The sequence below is a fragment of the Athene noctua genome, chromosome 28, assembly GCF_965140245.1.
Source record: "Athene noctua chromosome 28, bAthNoc1.hap1.1, whole genome shotgun sequence".
In the NCBI taxonomy this organism is placed as follows: Eukaryota; Metazoa; Chordata; class Aves; order Strigiformes; family Strigidae; genus Athene; species Athene noctua.
This window is the reverse complement of record NC_134064.1, coordinates 1,643,713-1,665,272: the sequence shown is the minus strand read 5'-3', so window position 1 is coordinate 1,665,272 and position 21,560 is coordinate 1,643,713. Positions and strand designations below refer to the sequence as shown.

The 21,560-nt window shown below is 45.2% G+C and overlaps 1 protein-coding gene across 2 annotated transcripts in view; it reads left to right on the top strand.

Moving 5' to 3' along the window:
- ANTXR1 (ANTXR cell adhesion molecule 1) overlaps positions 1–21,178 on the top strand; it is a 110,010-nt gene extending 88,832 nt beyond the window's left edge. For both annotated transcript variants that reach the window (XM_074928479.1, XM_074928480.1), the window contains exons 17-18: positions 579–659; positions 20,846–21,178. In XM_074928479.1, coding sequence (XP_074784580.1) covers positions 579–659; positions 20,846–21,118 — 354 coding nt within the window. In that variant the 3' untranslated portion in view covers positions 21,119–21,178. The remainder of the gene's footprint in view (positions 1–578; positions 660–20,845) is intronic.
- The last annotated feature ends 382 nt before the right edge of the window (positions 21,179–21,560 follow it).

Here is a 21,560-nt window from a genome sequence, read left to right as displayed (position 1 = left end):
TACACAGCACATAGCTGCGACTCCGTGTCTTGGCTGCGTGAAGAAACGTTTTACAGTCAGTTCTCCCCAGCAGGTTGTTCTGAGATATAAATCAAAATTATATCTAATATGTCACAGTGGTCACCTGGAGCTAGAGGCGAGCCACCCAGCCAGAGGAGGAGGCAGAAAGCTTAGGAAATGCACTGTATAAAATCCCTTTCTGCACTGATTTAGCATTTTGCTAGCAACAATACCAGGAGCTGAGTAGGTATTGGACTCTTTCTCAGCCCAGGAGATATCCAAGTCACCTATTACCTTTGGAGATTTTCAGAAGAATACGTAAAGGCTAGACCCCTGGATACTCCTGACTGTCAGACATACCCGCTTACTGCTCATTTGAAAGCCTCTTCCTTTGCACTTGCAGCGAGTTTGGAGTGAGTTTCTATGAGAGAAAACCTTGCTCTCCACGAACTTGTGCAAGCACAGCAAATGGTTAAGTAAAAAATGTGTAGGTCTAAGCTGCAATGTCCCTGCACTGCACTTTGCACAGCGCCCTTGTTCTTGCACAGAACGTAACACTGTGTTTCTTTTGATTGCAGGGGAAATTGGATGCTCTCTGGGTCTTGCTGCGGAAAGGTTATGACCGCGTGTCTGTGATGCGCCCACAGCCAGGAGACAAGGTATCGTCCCTCAAAACATTTTTTTACAGCTAGGGAAAAATAAAATACCTCTAAAGTTTCTGACTGCCTTTACATGTGGGGCTAAAGGCAGATAGTCATGACAGCTTGGAAACAAAAATTCAGTCACATCTGTCAGCTTTGTTTGCAGCTGCAGTTCATGCACTTTGTTACAGTTTCAAGCATGAAAACTGTCGAGGTGCAGTGACAGAAATACCCATCAAAGAGCCCAGTACTGTCTTGCTCTTAGATAGTATAGCTGCTTTCAATTAATTGCATAAGTAATTTTAATGAACAGTAAGAAATATTTATGCATATTTTCATTTATTAAATCTAAATTATGGAATAATTATTAAATAATTATAAATTATTATAAAATGATTGTATAAATTATATAGATTATAATACATTAATACATGATATAAATAATTATTAAATAATTATTAAAATCTAAATTCTGGAATAAAACTCTGAACATACTTTTTTTTTTTTTCCTTCTACATAAATTTAGACTTCATGGGCACTTTTACAAAGCAAGGTTTGCAGAATGAGGTTCAGACTGTTGTATGAGAGGGAGGAAGTATTCCCATATATTTCTATTAAAAACTGGGTTCATGGAAATTTCTATACATTAATGTGTGCTTATGGGTAGAAACAGAAGCCACTGAATAGGATGGACTCATGTCACTTCACAGGATTGATACTGTCATGTGAGAGCAGGGTAGGATAGAGCTGCCTCTCATCTCCAAGGTAATCTTTATTTCAGTGGAATTAAATGTCTGGGTGCTTCCTAAATGATTTCAGGACAGTTACCCCAAACTGTCTCTAGAGGTACCTGGCTGAGCACTGAAGTGCCCGACACAGACCCGTGTGTTGAGCTCAGCTGCAGCAGACAGGCAGGGACACGCAGCTGGCAGGGGAGGGTGAGAGCTGCACCCGAGCTTTGCAGATTTAGTCTGTGTCTAAGGTACACAGCATGCGCGAATTGAAATCCCTGTGGTAGCCATAAAACATCCCCTAACTCTCTGCAATTTAGATGGTTACACCCAGTTGCCCAGGGCTGTTCCAAATCCAGTTTTTAATATCTCCAAGGGTGGAGATTCAGCATCTCTCTGAGCCCCTGTCTGTGTTCACCTCATGTTGAAAAATGTCACTTACATTAATGTCTTATGGAATCATTTTACACACCACTGCCACAAATGAACAAAGGAGCTTGGAGTTGCCTCAGGAATATTTTTGGTCCAAAGCATAAGTAACTGTGCAGCATTCTTACTGTGTAGCATTGAGTCAAGAAACGCAACTGCACATGAAACAACAATGTAATTTTTTGTTGGAGAATCATAGTTCTGTAACATTTGGCTCCCTGTAAGGTTTTCCGTTGAATGCTGGACCAGTGAACTCTTGTGAATAAAGCGATTTAATATTTTTTTCCTTCAGGGAGAAGATTTGCTAAAATGTCTTCACTGAGTGTGATACTGATTTCTGGGAGAAAAGCTCATAACATAGGGATTGCTAATGCCTGGCAATTTTCCCACAGAAATCAGGGTTTGAAGAATGCCGATTCTATGAATAATTTTCTTGACTTGACAAGCTAAGATGAAAGATGCCACTTCCATTTATGCTAGGGAAAATCCAGAGCAGTTTAGCTGAAGCTGATATAGTTAGCAGCAATTTATTTTAGTGCAACTGTCAGCAGGTTCCATCCCTTTTTGGTGATGTATCTTAGACATGCAGTTGTGTCCTGTCAGCATAAGCAATAGCAGAATTAGCCCATATAGGTGTTATATGATCCAGCCTTGAAGTAAATTAAGCTCTTTATGATTCTGGTGTGCTATAAAGGATCTCTGACTAGGGTGCAAGTATAATTTAGTGTGGAAGAGAAGCTGGCTGAAAATGCACACAGGCTTATAGCTGCTAAAATACCTGTTTCTCTCCAGCTGACTCCTGGAAGACTTCCAAATGTTTGAGCACTTTTCTGTATAGATATGAAGTTCTTCTCAGACTTCCTGTGAGGGTAGACTGTTCTTAGAACATTTGTTTTCTTCTTTGTAAAAAAAACTATGAGCTGAGTGTTTGTCTTCTTTGAATAACCACGTGTGGCCCTCTTGATGTTTTTAATCACTTTCAGACTTAAGTGAGCAGTTTATGTTTATCCCTCTACAGTAGTGACATAACTTACCAGGTGATGTCACTCCCAACAGTGCAGGCAAAACCAGTATGAGAACTCACTGTAAAACACTAAAATGACATTCGTTAGTTTACACAGCTGAAATGGCAGAATTAGACAGGGTTTTCCCCTCCCCTTTTCAGCAAAAATGTGGAGGTTGTCTTCCTACTTTGGATTTAAAGTAGAGAGAAGAATTTAGCTTTGAGACTTCTGAGTCACCTCCTATCTTGCTATAGACATTCCCTGTGATTTGGATGCAGGTTTTAGTTTGTCACATCTCACTTTCTCCTTTGTAGATATAGAAAGTGATTTTACCAGAGCTGGGCGTTGGGAAGGTTTTTTTACAACATTTAGAGGCTTCTCTGCAAGGGACTGGGAAGGAATGAGGCAACATTGATGTTAACAGAACTACCACAATCTCAAACTGTGCCTTGGGAGACGAATTAGTCAAAAAGAAAAGCAAAAAGTTGCAAAAATACTTGCAAAATTTGCACCTCACAAAATAAGGAAACTCTGAGCCCTATTTGATCCCTGCCAACCTCCTTCTCTGTGCCACTGTTCTTCTAATAGAAATGCAAATGCATGTCCAAACATTAGGATACAAAGACTGCATGATTACCTTAAGGCAGGTGGCTTCTCCCAGGTCAGCAAACATCAAATATTGTCTCATAAAACACATTACTGTGTTGGTGTGACTGGAAATCCAGTGGGAAGGTCAGCGCTGAGTTGATGAGGATGGCAGCATGGAAACATCTGCCAGTGTTGACTGCAGCTGTCAGTGCCTCCAGTGCAAATAGTCCTGAGTCAGGGTTGCAAAAGGATCGGCTGGGTTGCACTGAAATGATGGCAAATTTCTACCTGTGCAAACAACTGTGTGGCCAGAATCCTACACCTGGGAAGTCAGGGCTGGTTTTGATGAGCTTGGGTCCAATCCCTGCCATTAGCTTGGAGACTTTTCACCAGTATCACAGTGAGAGGGCCTCTGGATTACTGATAGACACGGCCCTTCCTCTGAAGTGGATGTTTGATAACATAAGTTTAATAATCTGTTCATCATTTCCTTCATCCAGCCTGAGACATAGTTCTTGGCATCTCTCAGGCTTGCAACAACACTCAGAGCAACAGCGTTTCAAGCCTTTGCTGTCCAAAGACAGGAGCCCTTTTGTGACGGATGCACCGCCTGCGCAGGGGGTCGCTTAGCAGGCACCCTTACACATGGTCACACGCCAGGAATACCCCAAGCGCATGGTATGTCTGATGGCTGACAGCTCGTGTGAGGAAGGTGCCTTGTGCACAGTGCTTTGAGATATGGCACGTTACCTCCTTGACCTGACGTGCAGACTGAGGCCAACTGTCTGTATGTGCCAGGTTTAAGGTTCCTAGCGCAGGAGATGCTGAAGGACAGCACTACGGGGGAGAGTCACACCGCGGCAGCCCCGCACATTCATACACAGATGCTAGATGCTCTGCCAGCCATGTGTTTCTAGTGCAGGGTTTGCCAGCACTAAAGATTAGCCAGCAGCGTAGAGCTGTGAGAGTCATTTTGGCAGTGGTGAGCTCGGCTGTAAATTCCTGTGGCCTCTCCATGTGATCCCAGATAGCTCCTCTGGACCAGGAGCACAGCAAGGACAGACTTGGTGCTCACTGGATTCCAAAATCTTCAGCATAGGTGAATGGCAGCAAGTCTGCAGGCTTCCATAGCTGTCCACTGGCAAGTTTAGATGTGATCCTGTTCTGCTGGAATGTGTAGGTAAAGGAGTCTCCACCCAGCAAAGGGGCCCATCAGCGCTGGTGCTGACAGCGCCCAGTCACTCCTGTGGTTTTGAGGTAGAGGCACAGCCGGTTTGAAACCTCAGCCCTAATGCCCTGGTGTAAACCCAGCCTGGCCAGTCCCAGAAGACAGGAAGCTTCAGGCAGTGAGATGCAGGGCCCTGAGATGTTGCTGCACAAGGCAGGGCAGCTGCAGCTTTCCCCCTTTTCCTGACTGCCTACCTTCATCCCGCTGCCATCCTTCCCCAGGGTGCTGCGGTATGCGCTACCTGCTGCGCCTAGGGGACCAGGCCACCCATTGCTGCCACCCCAGTCCCTCTGCTAGGCTGGCCTGGGCACTCTGGTTTGTCTACCTGGCAGTCACCCAGAGGAGTTTCAGACTAACTAGCTCAGGTTCAATCATGCCGTGCAGCCACTTGGTGTAGACTTTACGACACAAGCTGAATAAATACTCCAGAGTTGCTTAGCAGCAAACTAGCATGCCCACGCTGCCAGCTACGTAGGAACTGCCAGCCCTAGCAGTCTTTACAGCATGGACATGCCCTGGGAATGAGAGAACCAGTGATTAGCAAAGCATCCTACAGTAACCAGCAGCCTCAAACAGAGCCAGCAGATCAAAAACCCACCACATGGTGCATTCTCAGGCTAGATAAATATTTGAGCCCTTGCAAGCAAAATTTATGGCTAGTAAAGAGTAGCCTGAAATTTGCAGACAGGAGCCTTTGACCGTATGATATTCCTAAAAGTACCCAAAAAACCTGTTTTGAAAGCAATTTGTATCTCCTTCCTTCTCTTTCCTGAAGAAAAGAAGGAAGCAGATTTCAGACTCTTGGTGCTGTGGAATGGGCACCTTCATTCACCCACTGGTCAACATAAAAAAGTGAAGCCAGATGAAAAGTAACTGAAAGGCATCTTTGCTTTGGAGCCTGAAAAGGAGTTGGATTTAATCCCAGGGTTACATCATTTTCATATATAAGCAACCCCTTGCTATAATCAGTTACTTTATCCACTGCCAGCACATTAGCTGAGCTGTTCAAAAGATTGCTTGCGTAGAATGAAACATGGATTCAGCTTCAAACACTGTGTTGATTAATTGTCACCGTTTATCTGCTGTAGCCCACGCAGCTTCCTAGGTACCATACAAATTGTCAAGAAGACTGTAACAAGACATTGCTTCAAGGGTAATGACTAATAAATTTGCAATTTATATACATTGCAGTGGATAATGTGGGAACTGAAGCTTAGATTCCAGCCCTCCTCCTCTGTGCGACCTCAGACAATCCCTTCTCTCTGCCTCTTGTCTGTTCATGCCCTGAACGCTTTAATCAAGGTTGAGATGCCTTGTACAGGACAGTTTCTTCACTGCAAAAGGTACAGTTATAGAAATAGCTGACTAGAAAGTGCTGGATATGGGGTTAGATGCTCCTGGACAGCAGAGCTGAGACCTTTTCAAGGAGAAGTGCCAGAAAGGACACCTGCCTGTAGCATGGCAGCAGCCCAAGCCAGAGTCTTACCTGGCTTTGACCTCTCTAGCTCTGTGAAAGCTGGCTTCTGATGTCAGCAGCAGGTCCCCATCAGCGTGGTGTTATATCTGCAACGACCGGTCACATTTGCAAGAATGAACCACGAAGCAAACTTTGGTCTGGTTTGCAGAAGGCTTTTAAAAATGCATCTTTTATCCCAAAGCAAAAGGAGAAGAGAGGGATGTTCGGGACCTGTTTTGAAGTGCTCTCGGAGAGGTTGAGATGCACAAAAAGGTTGTGAAATTCTTTTGGAGTCAAACCTGGAAATGGTCTGATGTTACCAACAGACACAGATGTTTCCAATAAGGCAAGGAAGTCAGAGTCACATGGGATTCCTGTGGTCTTCTCACATTTTCAAGAGACTAGGTTTGCATTCTTGTCAGCATTAATGAGGTTATTTTTACATTCAAAACATCATCAGATAGGGGTAATTTAGATATATATATATATATATATATTAGAAAACTTTATTGCTTTTATAATGGAGTAAGGGAATGCTTGTTTGTGCAAATTGCTCACTAAGCACAGGATCAAAAAAATTAGTGTCTCTTCAAAGTGTCAGTTGCATTTCCTTCATAAACCTTGTTATGCCAGTAATTTATGAGGAGATTATTAAAATGTGTTTCAAGCTCAGACTTGGCCATGGACATCTCAGTCTGGGAGCCAATTATATTTTAATTTTTTACTGCATTGTGTTAATTGCATTTTCATTTAGTGTGTGTATAGGTAAATAGAGATGGGTATAAATATGGAGAAAAAAGATAACAAACCCATGTATAATTATGTGTAAAGATGTATCCTGCCTAAACTAATGAAGATTCAAGGAGAGGAGCTTTTCCCAGAACTAGTGTAGTTTTGCAAGTTTACTGGTGAAATCACATAAGCACATATCTTGTTAGATCTCAGTGATATGGTTCTGGTACAAATTGTGGTTAGTTATGACGAGAGGATGAGGCTACGAAATACATGAAAATGTCCCCATTAAAGTAATTGCAATTGTTCTTTTTACTATGAAAGGAAGAATGTGTGTGTGCATGTGCTAACATAAAAAATTGATGTTAACAGAAACAGAACAGTCAGAGTACGAAATAAGACAAATTTACAGCCAAGTTGCATGAATCTTCACTACAGAAGAGCAATGTGTTTCAACAAAAGCTTATAAAACTCCCTCTGCCCCATGATTGCACTAACGTTTTTACATTACAGTGAAATGCCAGCACCTCAAATTAACTTGATTTCGGACCTCACTGTGAATGTTTTGTGCAGTTTAAGGAGTTCAGGTGATCACTCTGTATTATATCAGTCATTCATCCCAAATGACCATTTTTTGGTGAAGGGCCCAATTCTGCAAAGCAAGGACTTGCTCCCGCACATGAAGTCCCACTGCATTTCTGGAGAATCTCTGGAGCGTGTGCCCCAGCGCTGCTGAGCAGGGGCCCACCTCTCCACAGCTGTGCCCCAGGAGACAGCAAAGAGCTCTCTGACCCCAGCGGGTAACTGTCCAAAAGGCTTAACCTGGAGGTGGATAGTTCTTTTAATCTGCATCCTGCTATTGTAATTCGAGATCCAAGATGTCCACCTGAGCTGGAGGTTTGTGGGAGCTCTGAGCCTGGCGCACTAGACTGGAGGCAAAGCCAGAGTCACTCCAGTCTCTGCCACTGACACACAGAGTGACCTTGGCCAGGCCACAGCACCTTCCATTTCTCAGAGGCTTTTCCTGTCCTCTCTATGAGGCTAATCCAACATATGTTCTTTCCCAAAGCATTTGTGAAAATGAAGGCTGCAGCTTAGTAATAAATTTAAAGGATTAGCAACACTCCTGGCTGTGGGCAGGGACAGCTGTATTTGCAGGTACATGTATAGGTTTGCACAGTGGCCTGTGGGCTCACGTGGTTACAACGTGATGCTAATGGTACAGAGAGTCAGGGTTTGGAAGTTCAGGTTTGTACATTTTAGACCTGTGTGATGCTCAGATAGTTTAAAGTAGAAGTCTGGCAGTGCTTTTTACGTGGTTTGTTTTTCTTTTGCAAGCTGAGGTGTTACAAGAAGAAACTCAGTGGGAACCAGGAGCTGGCTTTGCCAAGTCTGTCCACATGCCATCTTTGGTACTTGTGTCAGGGGCTGACCTGCTTCAGCAGACCGTGATTCTCAGCTCATGGGACAGCCCTGACTGGGCAATCATTGTGTCTAAAAAATGCAGAGGAGGAAAAAGGCAGCCTGAATCATTACCATGTTACAGCAAATTTTTCTCCTTCTCTGTCCTTCTTATGCTTTGAAAAACCTGAAAAACCTTTAATCTGCTGCACATAATTGGGTGTTTCACAGAGGAGATTAGCATTGGCTGCTGTGCCATTTGAGGAATGTCTTTTTATTTCTGGCAAATTCAAACTCTCAGAAAACAAAGCCTCCTTTCCATGAATTCCCCCGTCTTGTGGAGAAAGCCGTGTGCTTGCAAAGACCTATCTGGGAAATAACTAGTCATCTCTCTCTCCCCACACAGTGCTGAAATGGAAGGGAATTAAACCTAAACTAAAAAGAGCGGGACAGTGCTGCCGCATAGCCCAGGGCCTTGCTCGTTATAGTGGTATATTCATATGTTCCAGGCATTAGCTTAAATCAAACCCATCATGCCAGGTGCTGTACAGGTGTAAAATAAAACCAGAATCTCAGCCTTGTTTGAGGCAAGGGGCAAGAGCAAGTGTGGACAGGTATAGTGGGAAACACTGAGACGATGTAGCAGTACTAATTTACCTGAATGCTGAACAGTGGATCTACAACACCAGCTGGAATAATCTGTTAATGTAATTAAAATCTTCCTTTAACCACAAGAAACAACTTTTCTTGTGAGTTCATCTTCCCTCAGCACATCTCCCGTGCAGCTTTCAAAGAAAGAGCAGCACAAAGTTCCAGCCAGAACTGCCTGTAAGCGTGCACGTGTGCGCGTACGTGTGTTAGAGCCCGGAGCTGGCACTGCCTCTGGAGACTGGGCCATAGCAGGGGGAGAGTGCAAAACGCTTGCTGGGTCAGAGCAATGCTCTTCTGGACTAGTGGGACAGGGAGTTAGACCCTCAGGTGTGTCTCACTGTGTAAAACTTGCAGGATATATTTTTGCTTGCCAGAGGACAGATGTCTAGGTGCAAGCGCTTAGGTGGTGATGTGAGTTTCTCCATCTAACTCAGTACCACCTCCCGTCTTGAAACAAAGGCAGATGCTTGTGTTTCCACTCCGGTTCCTCATCCCATCCCATCCTCCCTAGCCCCAAAGCACATAACTGCATTTTGCTTCTCTGAGAAAGTGTAGGAAACGGGGTTTGTCTGGATTTTAGTACAGTGCTGAAACCTTCACAAGTGCTGAGCTTTACTGTAAAGTATGATTTGAACTGAGGCAAGAACTTAGCCTACTTAATTGATGATTTGAGATTTCCAGAGCAGTGAGGGACTGGGCTGGCTCTGCGCAGAGGCTATTCCTGCATGGAGCTCATGGAAAGGGCAGCCTTCGGTATAATGAGCTGAGAAACAAAAGGGGTTTCTAGTTTGTTTTAAAGAGCAGAAGGCAAAACAAGCCGACGGAACACCGTAGTTCAAACTTTCCTCTGCATGGAGTGAGTAGTTCTGCAGCTGTGGGGTAAATGAAATAACTGTTGGAGCAGAACCCTTACTGGAGCAATGCAATGATGATGCTGTGCTATGGGGATGGAATTGCAAAACCCAGGAGACCAGATGCAGAAGAGTGTCTAAGTATGTACATTCCCACAGAAAACATTGCAAAGCTGTTCAGTAGGTGTTTAGGTTCTTAGAAATCAGTAAAAACATAGGAAGTGAAATTTGTATAACATAAAGAACAGGATTTTGATGCAGGGAGAATCACCTTGTGACAGATGTCTAGAAAACCCATCTCTCCAATGCATGTTTCTTGCTGAGTGAATGTTGATGTTGCATTTGTGCTGTTTCCCTCATGCAGCTTCCAGCAGTGGGCTGGACTTACTCTCCTTATCCTTATGGGAAAGCAAGGTCATTGTTTCCTGTGGGATTGCAATAAATTCCTGAAAATAAGCAGCAGCCCCAGCTGAAAAATTTGGACTGTGTCTGGGTCCATCTGCACTGAGAACTTATGAGGGGAGCCCTAGGTCTTACATCAGTGATCAGAGGGCCCTCAGAGACTTGCTAGGAATGCAGAGCCACCCAGAAACAAAAGTACCGACCGCAGATGCTTACCTGTAGTCCAAAGCACAGAAAGGGATGACTTGAACTACAGCTTAATTCAGTCCTCAGCTTTCCCTGGTCAGGCCACCATCCTGGATGTGAAAGCATGTGGTACCTGCAAGACCCTGGGCAAATATCCTGCACAAAGTGCAAAAAAGAGCAAAGGGTGTCAGACTGAAGAGTTAGGGTGGAAGACAAAGGGTCTAGGAGTGGGTCAGTGGGTGGAGTGGCTCACACCACATCAGCGTGTCACACAACAGGTTGAAGCGTAATGTTGTGTTAGAGTCACACCTCTCTGGTCACCTGCCCCTGGCATTACACATGTGTAAGTCCTTAATAAGTGCAGGGCCCTGCTTCCTGATCCACTTTTGTTAATACACATGCAAATTCCAAACACGTAAGCGCTACCTTGGAAGAGCTGTAGAGACACAGGGGTGTATGGCAGGACAGCAGCCACCCTGGGTGTAACTCCAGTGGCCTTGTGCTGCTTCACTCAAGGCTGTTCTGTGCTGGAGCCCGCAAGTACCATCCTGGGTGTGCCACCCCTCGCCCAGGGCAAGCGGGTATGCAGGGCTCAGTCTCTTTCAAAGAGGAATGCAGGACTGTACCAGTAACAAAGAACCCCTTCCTGGATGTCCCCACAAGCAGTAGGCACCTGAACTTGGTAAATCATGGCCTGTGTCCCACCCCGTCCCACCAGCAACTTACAGACCATGGGGAGCACAGGGGCCATTTATTTCAGCCTTGGCACCAGTGATTGTTCATCAGCTGTTAGGCACTTGCAGCACACTCAGCCATTAGCAGGTTCATGAGGAACTGTAAAGCCCATTAAGTATTGCTGGCACACGGGAATACTGTTTTTAACTTAAGGCTGCATTATTAGAACTTTATCAAAGAGTACAGAAGGAATGTAGCAGTTAGCCTGGTCCCTTGCTTGGAGTGCACAAATCCATTGAAAACATCCCCAAAGCTGTAATTATTTGTTCATAATTGGATACTGAGGAGCAAATTCTGCCACACAAACCTCCAGTGAGTTCACTGAAAGTCATGAAATCTGTTTCATTATAAAGTAGCCAAGATGAATGAATGGCAGTACGGGGAAGGCTAGGTATTACCAATTAACTATGAACATCACAAAGCACATGAGCAAAATCTATCATCCTGGCAAGTTCCCTGCGTCCTCTCTTATTTTGAATTAGGAGTATATTTTAGAGATGAGGAAATTCAGCTTTAAGAGAATTGTCTGATTTCACACCATGCTGTTCCACAATGTCATGAATAGAATACTCCTCCTGAAACAAAGAAGAGAAACCAGGAGATATAATTTCAAATTCCCCTGCTTTAAACACTAGACCACATTCCCTTTCCAGACCTGAGAATAAACCAGCCGTGTGGACTCCCAAGTCACCCCCCACACACCTACACGTTGCTATGTTGCTACTTGCTCGATGATCCTTCTTTCTGCAGAAAGCAGAACAGGCACTAGTAACCCATCATTAAATCTAAGCTAGCAGGTTTCTGTTGATCGGCTGCAGAGCTTGAGAACAAAATTGTAACCTTTCCGCACATACTGTTGCAGTATGGTTTTTCATTAATAGCCATGGAAAAGTTAACCTAAACATTAGCTCTTTTTCCTGGAACTAACAGCTCCAAAGCCAAAAGCCCATCGGCTCGCAGGACTACCGCAAAGCAGATTGCTCGTTACAGTAAAAACAAATCACAGAGCTGGCTCCTGAACTGCTGGACCTCTGTTCCTGAAGCAGGGAGTAGCCAGCTCATAAAGGGGAGCATCCCAGTCCTATCTCAATCCAGGGCAAAATTTCCCCTGGACAGAATTGCAAGGTTGTGCCTTTAACGTTGACGGTCAGGGATCTGCCTCGGGAGCCAAGGCAAATCTAGCAAACAGGGATTGCAGGGATGGGAATTATGTCTCACTGCATACTGGTAGGACAATATTCATCAGAAAGTAATTCCCGTTTCCTCGAGCCGCTAGCACTTCCCTGCACAGGATGATTTTCCTAAGTCATATAATGTGAAAACAGCCATTGAGTTGTGTTCTTCTCCTTTGCACGTCATGGAAGATCCTGCCCTGAAGCATGTTGTGTCTGCTTCACCCAAAGACAAATTGTGCCCAGAGAGATCCTTCCCAGATCACTGATTTCTGCAGGCTACAAGATCCTGCAGGCTCTTTCTTCCTCTCCAGGGGGATGTTTACCACTGCCCTTGATTAGTTGTTCCAGTTATCGCTGCCAGAAGAATGTTTCGTTTTTCATTTGAATTTTTCTCTCTTCTCCTTATACCCAGTAGGCTTTGTTATTCAACCTCCAGATGAAAGATTACAGTCCTGTGTGAGGCAGTGTCTTTGATGTGTCACTCAGCATTTCTCCAAGACTAGCTACCTCTTTCCAGAAAGACAATGGGAAGAATGACCAGATCTTCCTGGAAATGACACACATCCCACGGCCTAAATAAGCCAAAAGTAGCTCCTGCAGAAGTAATCAGGCCTGTTTGCTGACATACAAATGCCCACTCATCACTGAAAGAGCCACGCTCCCTAACTCTGGCACGAGCCAAAGATTGAGGCTATTAAGCTCATTCCCACGCTTGAATTTGGCAAGGTAGAAGCCTGTATCATCTTGTTTCACTTTTTGGAAGAGTTTGCTCTGAAAGTTTTCTTTTCAGTAGGTTGTCCGGCTGGTTCAGTCCTGCATAATGTACTTACAGATATCAAGACCCAGAAGCTGGCAGAGCAGTGGATATTATCAGGGTTGTGGTAGGTCTGAAGAGCCAGACACAGACAAGAAGTTATGAGTAAGCTTATGAGTAAGATTTTAATGGAGGCTGGATTGGCAGAACCACTCTTTGTACTATGGGGCCCTCGGATGCACAGTGCTATAGACATAGGTATATGTGAGCTTTAGTCATAAGCCAACATGACTGAGCTGATATGCTAACTAAGCTCTCATTTATTTCAAATTTCATAAAAGATCTGCAAAAGTTGCATTACTTCGTGGTGTTTAGTTTTCTCTGTCCTTCAATGTATACTGCTTTTGGGTTGCCTGAACAGAACAGAATCAGATAAATACAAATACAGACCATCGCTTTAACATCTGAATAGACCAAACCATATCAAGGCATCAGATAAAGCAAGGCAGTTCTTCTGCTTCTTTTTTTCCTTCTGAATTTGGGCAGGATGCTTGTCTGAAGTGTAGGAAACTGCCTCTGATTGGAGCTCAGCGGCTATGTGTAATATCACTTGTCACCAGTTTTGATAATGTGTTTTATCATTTTCATATGGGGTAAATCCCACCTCCTTACTGGTGGAAGGAAACACCATTTTTGTACTACTCTATTCCTGGGAGTTGGAAAGTCAAATCTAGCATGGCATGTAGTGCTGAGACCCAAGAGAAAACTCTGGATCTTGCTCCAAACTTCATCATGCTGCAGTATTTTCACAAGGTCTTTTAAGGTAAACTCTAACAGTCCATAATTTTCTGTGCTGCCTCTGCAATAAGAGACTAGAACCCTGTTGGAGTGATGATTTTATCAATGGAAGTCTTCCTCTTAATTTGGGGAGAAAATAGGTCAAACCTCCAATTTATTATTTATTGAGTGGCCAAGGTGGCAGGAATGCCTTGGGCATGGTCGGTTTTATGAGCAACGCTGAGTTCTAGGCTCTGTATTTAGTAAAGAGACACAGATGGAAATGGTTTTGTTGCGGTGATGTTTTATCACGAAATGAGACGGTTTTAATAGTTGTTTGGTGACTAACAGATACAGAGGTAACCGTATAATTAGCATGCTTGCTGCAGGAGGCAGCGTTTCCTGGCATTACCAGGCATACTCAACACAGACTGATCTCACTGAGAGAGGCTGGCTTACAAAGCCCAGAAGCTAGTTAACAGTTTCCTAATACTGTCTCCAGGCACCCTTGTGTGATTTAAAAGGCAGCACACTGCCAGCTCAGGTCGTGCAAGCAGGGATATTTCAAGCTCGCAGAATCCTACCATGTAGCAGAAGCTACCTGGCATGTTGGGATTATCTCGACAGGGGTTTGGAGCAGCAAAACCCCTGGGAACCCAAAAGCTTCCCAACCAATGCTGTTCCAACTGATATAATGTTGGTGGGAAGCAGATATTGATTATTCTCACCCTGGTCTTTTCCCGGTATCACCTTTGTCTGGGCACAAAGGGGTGCATTTTTGGAGAGAGGTTTTGTAAAGCACCCTATGCAAAGGGTGATTTCCAAAGAGAGGATCCACACCACCTTGGCTATAGGCAATTTTTCTCTGTAGCTACAGGAGAGGCAGCGTGAGCTGTCTGTGCCATTTGGCTCTCGCAGGCTGCGGACAGGCAAACTGCCAGTTTACCGCCTTCCTCTCCCTGTGAGGCTCAGAGCTGCGATCAGATCCACTGTGATGCTTCACTCTCTATTTCTTCTCCTCCCCCCACTCATCACCTTCACAGATGTTTGGGGAAGTTTCATGCCTGGACTGAGTTCAAATCAAGCACCCAGGATCCTTGGTAGGGAGGGTTTGGCTTGGAGAATTTAGCATTGGTTTCTCTCATCTATGTATGTGCTTTGCTTTTAAAATAGCTATAGTTTAGTAAATCATCTCTTTGCAGAGACTAGTGGTAACTCTCGCATAAATTTAATGTTTGCCTGCTATTCATTTGGCCAGTATCTCCTACAAGTTTTTGTGCATGCTTGATTCAGAATCAGGTATCAAATCACAGGTTAATTTGAACATTCCTTTTTTCACTCTCTTTTCCTTTTTCTCCTTCTTTCTCTTTCTCTTATCTTTATTTCTGTATTTCTTTTTATTTCTCTCACCTCTTTCTCATAACAACAGGGTAAACCAGGATATTGTTTATGGAAAGTTTGAGTTACTAATGACCCATACAAAACAACATTAAGGATCATATTTTTTCCAGTGCCTCTTTTAAAACCCAGGAGCTCAGAAGCCAGTCGCAGTGTTTTATGATCTTGAAACGTTGATATTTTTCCAGGTATTAATTCCAGCTTGATAGGAAACCAAGAGAAACAGAAACATTTTTCATCTTCACTTCAGAAAAATGTGCTCCATCTTTCTCTGTTAAAGAGATGTCTTTTCCGAACCGTGGAGGGCATGCCCCTGCTCTGGGACCAACTTCCCTTTCCTAAATTACCTTTCCGCTGTGCAGTGTGAGCCTCACCCTGGACAGCTGGAACCACAGAGAGCAGGGCTGAAATGAAACAAAGAAAAATGCTTGCTCCTAGCTTGAGTCCTGCTGTGGTGGGGGCAGAGACCTAGCTGGTTAGAGAAAAAAGAAACAATGCAGTGACCCAAGACAAAGGTCCATCCTCCCCACAGCTGGATTCAATGTGCCAAATCCCAGTCAATGTCTCTGTGCAGGTGGAGTTCTGGGCAGGTCATTGCACACTGTGCTCTAGGTGACAGTCCATCTCCCAGTTGGTCTCCAGACTCAGATAAAAGCAGAAGGAGAGGCAGCAGGAGGTGGGAAGTGGCTTGGAGAAGGCTGTTGGAGTTCCTAGGAAATGCCACAGCTCAGCTGAGGCATCTGCTGCTCTTTGCACCTCTGCTTGCCAGATCCTTCTCCAAGACTCAAACGCTCCCGCTCGCTCTCTTGAACACTCAGCAACCACCACCCTGTGCTACGACCTCAGTAGCCTAATGCCCTCCTCACCCCACATCCTACCCTTCTCTTTCAACCCTGGCAGTGCTCCTCAGTCAACCAGATGTGTAGAACAAAAGGAAAAGCTTGGATCAAGTGTGCAACCCTACGGCACTCCGCATGTAAAGAGCTCGCAGGGCGAGGCCCGTGGTCAGAGGAGAGGAGCCTCCCACCACTGAGTGCTTTGTTGTCCTAAGGCAGTGCTGCCTGCCTTCATCCCTAAAACAATTAGCTGTTGAAGGTGAAAGAGCAAGGCCACTCCAAGCAGAATTCATTATGCATATGCCTGTGAGCAGTACTCTTAAGAAAAACAGCATAAAATGCGAGAATGAATTGCCCTCACAGATTTTGCTGATTCCACTAAATTTCAGACCTAATAATGTCTCCATATTGCTTCAATTGTCTCTTCTGAAGCACAGCTGTGACTCTCCCCCCTGAAGCGTTGTGGCTGCAGAAAGGGAAATAAAACCTAGCCAAGGCGTTCAACGCAGCAGCATTTTAATATACAGCCTGTTCCCTACGTTCATACATTCTGTGTCTCCAACTACTGTCTCCCTGCTAGAACAACTAATAGAATTGGCTCCTCTTATTCTCAAAGCTGTGGTATAATCTGGTTCAGGAGGTTTTTTTTCTCCTGGGATGAAAGGTGACTTCTGGTTAAGGATGCAAAGTAGTATTTAGTGGAAAGGGCTTCACTTCCTGCCTCCTGGGTGACCTGCCACCACCTTCCACATCCACCCCATCCAAATTTGGACACCCAAATGAGGTGATAAACCCTGGTGGATAGCTGAGAGGGGCTGCCATTGAGACCTTCCTAAAATCAGAGCCATGTGAAGGTCCTGTGAAGGTTTCCACTGATTGTAGAGATCCACACTCCTCTTACCTGTAGTACTTCAGACACTCGCTCTGGTTTTGGATCCAGATCCCAAGGCTGAACAAGGCGTTTGGGCCCATTTATTTAGAGGGCCTGTTACTGCTCTGCATCAGCTTCTGTTATCTGTGAGAGGAACTGAACTGTGCTGGCAATGGAGAGCCCTCTAAAAGCTTGAATGGATTGGTGATTAGCCAGCCAACTTGATCTTCATCCAGACAGTTTTCCAGATAAAAAAGCACTGAACCATGCAGTAGGTTGATAATGCTGATGTTTTACTTTTCTATTGCAATTGCATGGTACAAAGCACAGCTGTGAATCAGGGCCCCCTTCTGGTAAGTGCAGGTGGGAAAACATCTCTTGCCACACATTTCAGAGAAAGCTGGGTCTCCCGGAGCTCTAGGATTACTTGTTTATGGTCCATTCTGGTTAGCACAACCTCTGCACTTTTGTGTCTGTTGTCATATTACTAGATACAAGATGAGAGCCCTGTTCAAGATCCAGCTTTTTGGTTGAAGTAGCTCTCTTCCTCCTGGGTCTGCTTTGCATTTGTGCACAGGGTACTAGTAAAACATTTTCTGCCTCTCGTGCGATGGCACAATCATTTGTTTCCTGGATATCTCCTTGTCATTCAGTCTGACAATTCTCATCCCCTAGGAGATGTTGGCTTCTCCATCTCCTCTGGGGCAGTGTAGCTGCCAAAGTCCATCTCAGTCCATCTGGACTGAAAACTCCTATCTGGCATTCTCCCTCCCCCCATCTGCATGGGTGAGAGAAATGTCAAGCAAAGAAACACAAGAATTTCCTTGGTCTGTCAGTTCACATGGAAGGAGAAGAAAGCCAGAACTGTATCTGCCCTTCACATATGTTGGATGCCCTGCAGAATTACCCATTGCACAGTAGTAGAAAGTGTTGCCAAACGGGTCACTGTCAATTTGCTGCAGAGCAGCTGACCCAGGCAGCAGGGGAAATAGGAGGAGATAGGGAATGGCATGCTTGAGCTAAGAAAAAGACATACTCTGTCCTCCTTTGAGGGGAATAAGGTTTGAATTCTGAAGTTAGACCAGGGTAATGCACAAGGGAATGGGGAGGAGGTATCTGATGAGTACAGCTACATGCTGTGCTAGCTCTGGGTCAAGTCTGGCTCTCCTGTCTGCACTCCCGTGCTGTCTGTTTTCTGGTCTGCATCTGAGCTCAGACTCCAGTCCAACTCCTTGTTCAAACCAGACAACGTGTCCAGTAAGTCCATGTTAAAGCGTAGTTATCAAGGGCAGCGGAGACAATCATGTTTGAAAAAAGTGGCTCTCTAATTTCAAAGGAATCCTATTACTGGAGAAAAAGAGTTACCATTAGTCATGGATATAAACAGTAGTTTATGAACACAGGCTTACTAGGTCACAGCTGACTACAAAAACTAGTGGAAGCATAGTGCAGCTATATGCTGGAATGAACTGCTAGCACCATGTTTATGAGAATGGCACTGCTGACCTATCCAAGCCAGTTGTCATCAGTAAGTCAAATCTTTACCAGTGCACAGGATGTTCTCTCTTACCCTTTTGGACCATACCTTGGGCATTGCTGTGAGGACTGGATGGCTTTTAGTCCTCAAGCCCTGCCCCAGCCCCTAATTCAAAGATGTCGGAGCCTCACTGCATCCTCTTGAATGCTTGTAGGGCGGTGCTCAGTTCCATTTGGATCCGCAGCACCATAACCTCACCCCCGGAGCATCCAGACAGAGTATCGCTCCACACAAAAACAATTGCAACTTTTTGTTCTCTGGCTGGGATTCCAGGACTGCTGCTTTTTGTTCGGGTTTATTTTATTCTCAACATAAATAAAGAAAACAAAACTAGTGCAAGTAATAGTCTGAAATGACTGAAGTTGCATTGCAGGAGACATGGAACCAGAACAAGGAAAACATTCTCATGGGGTTTTTTTCTGAGTAGAATTGGTTAATCTTGGGTTTGGACTTTCACTCACTCAGCAGGCCTGTCCTACAATATTTGCTTAAAATCACAGCAAAGTGCATTAAAAGGACATTAAAGCAGACACGCCAGCCCAGAGAGCAAACAGAACCAGGGACGCTCACAGATGAGATGGCCGTGTGCTTATTTCAGGCCTTCCTCTGCCCATCAGACAGTGCCCCCTTTTTGGCCAGCCCCAGCTGTGCTGGGATGCTGTGGAGGGAGCATAGTGTTTCTGCTCGGAGACATTGCCCACTCTGGCACTTCATTTTGTACTGGCATTTTGACCTGTGCAGGGGATGGAGAACATGTCCCCACTGCACAGATGCTAATGGTAGCACAGCGTACGGAGCAGCACTCAAGCCTCTCCTCCCTTTTCCCCTCTATGTTGCCGTGCTGCAAGGACAAGCCTTAACTGAGAGAGTGTTAATCCTCAAGGAGGGGCATTACCATGGGTGTATTCATGGCCGTTACGTGGGTCTCAGCTCTGCCCGGAGCCTGATTCCTCGAGGAGAGCCTGAGTTGAAGCCAGAGGTTCTTCCTGCTGACAGACGGCCAGGGCCGAGCCATGCCGAGAGGGTTCGGCTGCCACCATGCTCAGAGCAGCCCTGAGGTGATGCTCTCATCTTGACCTTGATGTCGTTCAAGGCACTGTGAAATCTTTGTTTTCCTTAAACGACCTTTGCTTGCACAAGACAGACTGCTCTCAGCTGTGGGCTGCTCTGCATACTTCATCACTTCAGCAAGGAATCCACTTTCCTCTGCTGAACGGCTAAGGCTCAGACAGATGTTTCTTCATATCCACAGAGCATGATGCTATAATTGGCAGAGCTCTTGGAGAGGAGCTGTCTGTATCTCTTTATGTGTCAGCCCCTTCCACGCCAGCTCCTCTCACCCCCATCAAATCCTTCTCCAGCACCCTTCTGCCTTTCTACCAGCATCTCCCTTACTTCACTTTGGGTCCCTCTTCTGCAGAGCATTTGTCCGAAGGCTGGCTACAGCAGGGAGAAGCTACAGAGCCGTGCAGAGGATTAAAATGGCTGATGTCGTTACCCCAACAGATCTACTCCAGCCTGCATGGGCTCAATGTTCCCTTTGGCATTTTTTCACCAGGAAAAACATTTACTTTGGGAGAGGAAAGAGGAAAACAGAAAATAAGCTTAGGCTCACAAATCCAAAAACAAAGTATGGACTCAGAAATCCTCTAGTGCCTTTTTGGATGATTTAATATCTAAAAGAATGAATCCATAATACAATAGTGCTGATTCTGACATTTGAGTATTTACAGTGAGATCTTTCGCAGGTGGAACTTAGGAGAGAAAAAAAAAAAAAAAAAAAAAAAAAAAAGAACAGCTCAGAGGGCAAAGGTTTTGTTTAAAAATGTACAACAAACTGTAGCTTAGCACCGAAGAGCGAGAAAAGACATTTATTGGCTTCTCACGAGCACTCAGATATCAAGACAGCTTTATGAAGAATGGATGTATTTCAGGAAAAATTCTGAGCAAGAAACTGTCTTAGTTTAACAAATCTTCCCTTTTGCCTGGCTGGTAAATGATTAGAAATAGGACACAAAAGCCAGTTATTTGAAGGAGAGAGAGGCTCCAAAGGTGCAAAGTCCAGATTTCATGCTGTTGAAGTTTAAGACTGAGGTCTAGGTAGAGGGATCTGTAGGGGCAGGGACCACAGGTCGTGCACTGACTCAGACGCCAGCTCGGAAGAATAAGAACGGCTCTTGCGGCTTCAGGATGACTTGAAGTACTTGAGGCTCTGCTGTAAAGATCCTGGAGTCAGTCGGAGAGGATTTCTTCCTCCTTCACTACAAAAGCTGCTGTTAGGGTTTAACCTCTTGGTTGCTCAGCACAGGACTTGTCTCTGAGAAAGAGAGGGAACAAAGCGGTGTGCCCAGGAATACTTAAACTGACGTCAGATTTGCAGACAGCCAGGAGGGTTGTGATGCTGTGATGCCATTGCCTCGATCAGTAACTGTGCTTTTCCACTTCCGTCTCTTCTGTTTTAGGGCCGTTGCATCAATTTCACCAGAGTGAAGAACACAGATGCCCCACCCAAATACCCGCTGAACAACGCATACCCTCCGTCATCTCCACCCCCAGCACCCATCTACAACCCCCCGCCCCCGGCTCCAATCTATACCCCCCCTCCACCCAGCTCATCCACACCCCACACCCCATCGCCCTCCTCCACGCTCCCACCACTCCCCCCACCACCCCAAGCCCCACCACCCAACCGGGCTCCCCCTCCATCTCGGCCCCCACCTCGCCCAACAGTTTAGGGGGTCGGCCTTGCTCCCGTCTCTTCCACAAGCGTTCGAGAGGCTTTTTCAGCAGTACTGTATCACATCCATCTTCCGGGGCGGGGGGGGCGGGGGGGTGGGGGCTAGAGGAAGCCGGACCGTTTTTGAAATGGTTGACAACAGAACGAACGACTTTGTAGTCGTCTTTCTCCTTTAGTTTTCTTTTATTTTAAAAAATCCCTTGTGCATCAGTGCCACCAAACTATCGAAGCAAGAAAATCCAAGAGACTGCAAGAACAAGGCAAATAACTTGAGCTCCATTTCAGCAAGGCTCTCCCCTCTCTTTGTCCCCGACACTTCCCTGTGCCTTACCATGGTGATTCCAGGACACGTTGCAAAAAATGAATGAATAACTAGAGTAAACTCTCCAGAAGGGCACTTCTCCCCAGGGAAGGACTGCAAAAGGCTCTTCCAAGTGCAG